The sequence below is a fragment of the Condylura cristata genome, unplaced genomic scaffold (assembly GCF_000260355.1).
Source record: "Condylura cristata isolate star-nosed mole 26May11 unplaced genomic scaffold, ConCri1.0 scaffold00019, whole genome shotgun sequence".
NCBI lineage: Eukaryota > Metazoa > Chordata > Mammalia > Eulipotyphla > Talpidae > Condylura > Condylura cristata.
Window position 1 is genome coordinate 33,563,012 of NW_004567120.1, and position 7,547 is coordinate 33,570,558.

At 47.1% G+C, this 7,547-nt stretch overlaps 1 protein-coding gene across 1 annotated transcript in view; it reads right to left on the minus strand.

Moving 5' to 3' along the window:
* ARHGEF6 (Rac/Cdc42 guanine nucleotide exchange factor (GEF) 6) overlaps window positions 1-7,547 on the minus strand; it is a 98,443-nt gene continuing 90,896 nt past the window's right edge. Inside the window, exons 20-22 of the mRNA XM_004685843.2 lie at window positions 6,263-6,362; window positions 4,212-4,266; window positions 1-2,925 (exon numbers count right to left, since the gene is read on the minus strand). Coding sequence (XP_004685900.1) covers window positions 2,785-2,925; window positions 4,212-4,266; window positions 6,263-6,362 — 296 coding nt within the window. The 3' untranslated portion in view covers window positions 1-2,784. The remainder of the gene's footprint in view (window positions 2,926-4,211; window positions 4,267-6,262; window positions 6,363-7,547) is intronic.

The following is a 7,547-nucleotide window of genomic DNA, read 5'->3' on the forward strand; positions in this document are numbered from 1 at the left end:
TGTGTCATTCTCTTGACAGCAACAGTCCGACTGTGGTCAAAGTATAGGATATTATTGCTGGACAAAATCCTGGCAAATATAAATAGGAGTGGAAATAAGACTAAGAGAGGGTTAATGTTGAACAGGAAAAATGTATATATTTTTCTTTAATATTGAAGGAAAATGGTGTGAAGAGGCATGGACAATGTATAGGTTGGGACAAAAGCAGAGGGCTGAGAAGTTCAGGAATGAAGAAAAGAGGTCAAAGATCAGCTGAATTAAGGGAGCTGTGTTAAGGGAACAGGCCAAGGAGGCAGATCCAACAAGAGAGACTAGTGTGTGAAGTAAGGAGCAAATGTTACCTGCCCCTGCTGGAAAAGGGAGTAGCTGTCTGGGAACCTGATGAGAGTGGATAGTGAGTGAGGGAAATGAAAGAGGAAGCGGACCTGGAAGACAATATTACAAAGCAGTAATGATCAAATAGTACAGTATTGGAACAAAAACTAAAGTGTAAACTAATGAGTAGCCAGCTCTGAGATTAAACCCACACAAATATGGAATTGATCTTTGATAAGAAAGCTACGACCATCCAACAGACAAAGGAATGTTTCATAAACAAATGTTGTTGGGAAAAGAGAACTCTGGCACCTGCAAGCCAAAGAAGGAAACACAGGACTTATTTTATAAAGCATCAGTATTCTTATTTATTGAAAATGTCGGTTTTAAAAGTCTTCCAAATAAAAACAAGTTAGAAAATTTGAGCTTGTGTAAGAAGGGACATAACAGAAGAGGAACTGAAAGGCCTCTAGGGGCAGAAATTTCATTACAGGGTAACAGGAGCCCATTTATAGAGTATTGTAAACAACACAACTAGGGAGACGCTGCTCTTGGGTTAACATGGCTTCATTTCCTTTATATGATTGTTTAGTGTGGAGCGCGGACATCTCTCTGCACAAGCTTCATTACCCAGAGTACCAAAGGCCTCTCATCAAAAGGCCCAATCCCCCAAACATGCATATGTACATGTCACTAAAATAAAAGATCTTTCAATATTTTAAGCAATCCTATATCTTATCAACTAAAGTATTTTGTAATTACAAAAATGTTTCCTATGGATATAGTTTGCACATTTATTGCAAGCCATTGAGTAACCACAGACAGGGCAGATGCTAAGATCTGTGCTGTTTTAAATTTTTAGGTGAAGAATGGCATAGCCAAGCTGCTGTGCTTAGCAACAGAACAGCAGGCATTCCTACAAATCCTCTTCATACCTCAACTTCCAAAGACATTTGAGTGTGGCTGGGCTGATGGAGGCCTGCAGGAATTTCCTGTGCATGGCGTCACTTCTGCTGTGCAGCAGTCAATACTAGTTGGCTATGGGAACTTCAGACACCCCCCCACTAGGGAAAAAAGGGCTTCTCAGCAGGCTCGGGATGTCAAACTCCTTATTTGCAAAGCCCACAATTGCAAGCACTGATGAATCGACTTTGATCAGTCCATTGACCCTTTGCCTCTCTTGCCAATGATTTCCCCCACTTGGCCAAATTTCATTGCCTTTGGGAGTGAAAGGCTCTGTTCCAGAGCCTTGGGCTGACATCTGAGGCTCTCCTAAACTTGCTTTCTCACAGTTTCAATTTTTGTGATATTTACAAAGGTGAGGGCTTGATTTGATGAGTAAGTTGAGTAAGCCAATTCCAAATGATCAGCCTCACTAGTTACCAGCATGTAGCGATTAGAGGGGCCCTTTCTGGATATACAAATGGGACCAACAGCACACTTTTGCACAAAATGCTTACCGCCCCTCAAAGAGGCCCAAACTCCTCACAGCAGTGGGGGGCAGCCATCAAGTGTGTGATGGTATTTACTAGGGCACAGCAGCTCCTCAATGTGGAATTGTTTTGAAAGATGAGAAGTCCTGATTTGAATAGGCAATGAGATAAAGTAACTGCTCACAATCTACATATTTTAAAAAATAAGCAAAGTACACGCATACTGTCTGGCATAATTGGCCAAAAGCACTGAGGAAGTCTAACACTGACACATGAGGAAGAAGACCGAGGGTGGAGCCAATTGTACACTGGGAAGAGACGGTCAGCTCTGTGGCTGAAGGGAAGCTGGCCAGCATAACTGACCCCTGGATTTGGGGTTGGCATGGATGAGTAGAAATGTGAAGTGATCCACAAGGAATAAGGGCCCTGCCGTGTCCTCGGTCTTATACATGGCATGTGGCAGTGATTTTCTAAAAGTGGGCATGGGGGGGGGGCACTGACGGTCTGCGAGAGCGGTTGGATCATTGGGCAAATGCATTACTCTTTCACTCTACCCTCGTCATTGCTTAAGAAACGTTGCTTTCAGTAAATTAGGTATTGAGGGGCTTCTGGCTACAGCCACAGATAGGGGAAACATGAAGTTCACATTTAATAAGCCACAGCCAGCTGCTTTGGGTCAGCAGCAAGCCCGACCTGAGTGACCTGAGGGTCACGGCTGTGGCAGACATACTGAATTGCAGGCCACTGCAGGGCACTGAAGTCGCTTGCCTGTATTCGCTTTCCTTCTCTGATTGAATGGAATAGACTCTTACCACCCTTCTTGCTTTTATCCCTCCTGAAAAATAACCAACCAATAACCAAACAACAACAAACACTCAAGCAAACAGAGTATTTTGTAGAGAACACAAGAGAGAGCGAGCGAGCAAGAGAGAAAGAGAGAGCGAGATTAAACACCAAAGAAGTGAGCAGATTGAGACAAATCCTTCAGCTGGACGTTTCAAGACGCCTGTGTGCCCCGCCCAGCAGCACAGTGAGGTCACGGAAGAACCGAGGTCTTGCTAGTGGATTCAGCCCGTACACACTCATCAGTTTGCTTCAACAGCCTCCGGACCAGCTTTTCGAGGTCCCTTCTCGATTTCGATTCTTCCTCCAGGCATTGCTTCATTCTTTTATTCTCCTACGATGGGGAAGATTTGTCATTCCCAAAGTGGCCCCTCCTCAGGGCTCCTGCTCATCCTCCTGACAGCCTGCAGCACTGATTAAACTTTTCTTCGTAAAACTCCTCTCCCTCACTCAGCTTCCAAGCAAGGTGACACAGGCTCTCGGTTCTCCTACCTCTCTCTAACCAGCCCTTTACATTCTTCTTCCTGGCAATACTCATTTGCTGAGGTCCTGGCCTGGGCCCTCTTCAAATTCATCCCTCTTTTTGTTCACTGACGCTTTGCTTTCAACTCACATATCTATTAAGGGACCTTGTAAATCTGATACTGACCCCATCTGCCACGATTTCAAGATCCACAGCTCTAAATGCCAATTTGCTATTTCTACCTGAACCTATTACAAGCAGCTCAAAGTCTTCATGTCCAAGACTGAACTGAGTTTATTCCCCTGCACTCCACATTTCTCCTCCTCCTGTGATTCCAGATCTGGAAGAGTCACCACCATAGCAAACCACATCCAGTGTCACTTAATGTTGAGGACACATGCTGAGACATGCATCAGCCAGGATTTCCTCACAGTACAAAATCATCAAATGTAATTACACAAACCTACAAGGTCCTTGCCATGCTCCCAGGCTCCTGCCACCTATTGGGACTGTCGTGGACTGAAACACCATCAGGTGTTGCATAACTATAGATACCAAGTAAGAAGCTTCTCCCTTAATCCCTGGCTCTGCCTTAATCCCTACGTCATGGCATCATTGCCCCTGGACTCTAACTCTGCACCACACCTTCCTTGACATCCAAGGTCCTCCTGCCCAGCTGCAGGGCTCTGCCTCATCTCGGGACTCCACCAGGTCTCATCCTGCATGTTTTAATCACCTCATATGTGGTCTTGTAGCCTCTGGCCTCTCTGCTGCCCCAGACTTCCCTCTACCCAGTCACCAGGCACAGCTGATGGGGCCATCAGCAGAGAAGCCCACAAAGCGCCAGTTGTGTACACTTATGCTTAGATGACTTGTTTTTCTTGATTCTGTTTACAGCTATCAGGGACCATAAAAGCTATAACTGAGTTTGGGACATTATTACAAACCATTAAATAGGTATCTAAGTGAGCCTCAGAAATTTAAACCAAGGCCAAATGTAAAATCAACAAAAGCTACTTTGTGATCCAGGAAAATAAAATCCCCCCTGTGTCACTGCCTTGCTCATGGGCCTTTCCTGAGAGCAACCCCCAGTGCGTGGCAAGGAAGAGGGAGTGGACCTGTTATGATGTGAGCAAACAACTTTGATATTTCCTCACCTGTTTCAGTTCCTTGACCTCATCCTTCAAGGCATAGACAGTATCAACAAGGCTCCTAGAACAGAAAGGTAAAATTCAGACATTAATGGCTGGCACTCAAGCATTGTTAGGTGATAACTCTAAAAGCAGTTTTACAGAAATACAGATTCTGAAAAGCAGTGAACTTCTTAGCCACAGGGAGAGAGACTTCCTTAATTGCTTGTAGGATCCGCAGCTGTGTGGGCTAACGGCACCCCTCCCCCACCACTCACCATGGGCCCCGGCAACTCCTCTGTGCTTTCCTCCTCTTTCCCACTTGCTTCCCAGCGTGCGTGTATGAAGCAGGAAGCTAGGTCTGCTGCTCATTTTAATTGGGCTGTTAGTGTCTTTGTTTTGGGGGAACATGAGTTCTTTATATATTGATGGATGGATTTGCAAATATCTTCCCCCATGCTCCATCCAGGTTCCTTTCATGGTGCAAAAACTTTTTTTAGTTTGATGCAGTCCCATCGGTTTGTTTTTTCTTTTGTTTCTCTTACCTTTGGTGCTAAATTCACAAAGACACTGCTGAGGAGGGGGTCACGAAAGGGAAAGGATGTTGGGAAGGATGTGACATGAAAGGGTAAAAGGGCATGGAACATTTGGCAGCAGATAGAAACTAGGCTCGTGGTGGTGATCACGATGTAGTGTGGACACATGTACAATTAAGATGCTGTACACCCAAAGCCTAAATAATGTTACCTTAATAGAAATTGACTTCTCAAGAAGAGAGATGCGGGCTCAACACATGACATACGTGACATACGGTTCTCTCTCTGGGGGAAGAATTGTGCATCCCCTAATGCATAATGACAGCTGCCACAGGCCCCTCCTACCCTACAGTAGCTGCGAGGCGCCCTTCCTACCCATCCGGCCCTACCTTTGGAGATGTTATTTTGGGAAGATCCTATAGATTACTTTCAAAGGATGAAGCTTCCTGGCTGGTTTGCGAAAGAGTCATTTCCACTCTAGCTCTCCTCTTGAGCACAGACTTTGGAGATTTGGGTTCCAGTTCTGATGCTACACTTACTAGCCCTCTGACCTTGAGGAATCAGTTTGCTTCTCATCCCATGGTCTCACTGCCTTCACATTCAAAATGGGCGCAATACCACATTGCTGACAGCCTCACAAGGTGCTGTAGGTTGACACAGCTATAGTAACTGTCATCATTCATGGAGTGATTACCTTGTGCTAGCTACTTAGGACCCTATTTTGCCTCACAATATCCCTGAAAGTATCACTACCATAGTCATTTTACAGAGGAAGAAACTGAGGCACAGGGAGGTGAAAGAGCTTGTCCAAGGCCACACAGCTAACAAGTACGAGAACTGGGAGTTGAGCCAGGGCTATTCTGTCTGGTAAAGCCCAAGTGTTTCACCATTTTCTCTACCACCTCGCACACCAGCCAGGGAAACAGATCAACGATGCCAAGTACTTTGCTGTCCTATGCAAATTCAGGCCTGACCTCAGAAATGACTCAATTTTAAACAAATGAATTATCTGGCTACTAGTGTTCATTTGCTAAGCCTTTGGTCGTTGACCTGATTTCCCCCAACTATGGTGCAAAAGGTAGGCCAGAGACACAGCTTCCCTGAACCCCAGTCTCCTCCTCTGGGAAAACAGTGAGAGGTATGCCTAGCTCACTGGATTGCTGAAGGGTCTCTAACTCAGGTCAAGTTGTCAAAGCCCAATACCCGATGTAGTGAACATGAGAACATTCCCCTGGACAGGGAAGAGGAGCTCTGGTCTCCTCAGGTGCCTCCTCCCCCACCTAGACCATCTTGGTAGGTACCCAAAGCCCCTACCTGCATGAGGGTACCCCGAGGAGAGAGTTCCGCCCCCTCTGCCTCTTCTTCCCGTGCTGCTTGCTGCCCTCCCAAGACCCGCAGCTGCATGGTGAGCAAAGAGGGTCACATCCAACCACGAGGAGGGTTGCTCTGCAGTACAGGCTTCCTATGAACCCCGCTGCCCTGTGAGGACCTTCAGGCCAGGCCCCAGAGAAAGCAGGGAAGGCATCAGCCCACTCTACTCACTTTTCTTCAATGATGGTCTGGCCATTGCTTCTAGTTTCTTCGATGATGAGTTTCTCTTCCTCAGGGAGTAGGACTTGCGGAACGGAATCTTTGCGAGCACCTATGAACATACATCGTAAGATGGAAGAGAGGGGAGACGGGGGTGTCAGCTCCTTCCTGCTCTTATTACTAGAGTGTCTTGGTTGGTAACATGTTGCTTACTGCCTAGGCTCGGGGAAGTATTATTACCTAACATTTGCTGACGAGGGCTTTTGACATAAGGAATTCCAAATGGCCAAAGACACTGCTTCCATTCGGGAGAAGGGGACTTTTTTTTTTTTTTTTTAAAGATCTATTTATTTGTGCATACAGAACTGGGGTACAGGCCAGAGATACGGAGGGTGACAGGATTCACCAGAGACAGAGTGGGGAGCAGAACAGGCAGATGGACGAAGTACACTGCTGAGGGGAGCAGCGGGCGGGTCAGGAGAGGTCTGCCGCGCCATGTGGTCATCTCCGGGGCAGGCGGGGATCGAACTCATGCGGAAGCGGCTTTAGATTCTCAGTGCTGTGCTCTAACCCACTGCGCCACCAGGGAGGGCCAAAGGGGACTTTTTATCAGAGGGGTGGCTGTGTTGACTGGCTTGAACCAAGACTCCATCCTCTCCTGTTTTGCCTCCTGCAGAGCAGAGCTGGCCACGGCATCTTGTCCTGTGCACATCTCCGGGCAGCACTGCACCCCCACACTGCCTGGTTATGTAATTTTAGTAAAAATCACTTAGAGAGCTGCACTGCTTAGAGACTCATGTGCTTAGAGGACCTGAGAAACCCCATTCACTCTCGCCTGTGCTCTTTACAGTCCTGTGGTCCTGTGGGGTGAGCCAGGGGCAGTTAGGGCATTCTGATCGCGGGTGGGGTGGGGGTTGGAGGGGGGTCACACCCACTGCAAAGAGGTAAGTGTCCCCCCAGCCCTCTGCCCACGCTGTCTGTCCAGGCTCTGGGATGGGTGAAACGACACAACAGACATGGGACCTGACCAAACAGCTTTCCTGTGCCTCCAACCTCCCGCCACTGGCTTCTGGATCTTTCCTCAAGGAGCTTGAGTCCTTCATTTTCAAGTCTCCCTGAGCCACTGGTTTCCTCTTTTTTAGTCAAGTTCCTGCCTGTTCCTACACTAACTGCCTTCACTTGACCACCTCTCCTTCCCTGAAATGAGATGTGCTTCTGGCTTTCACAGGGCTCTGCTCAATCAAAGGAGAGCAGACTGACTGATTGATGGATGGATTTGCAAATATCTTCCCCCATG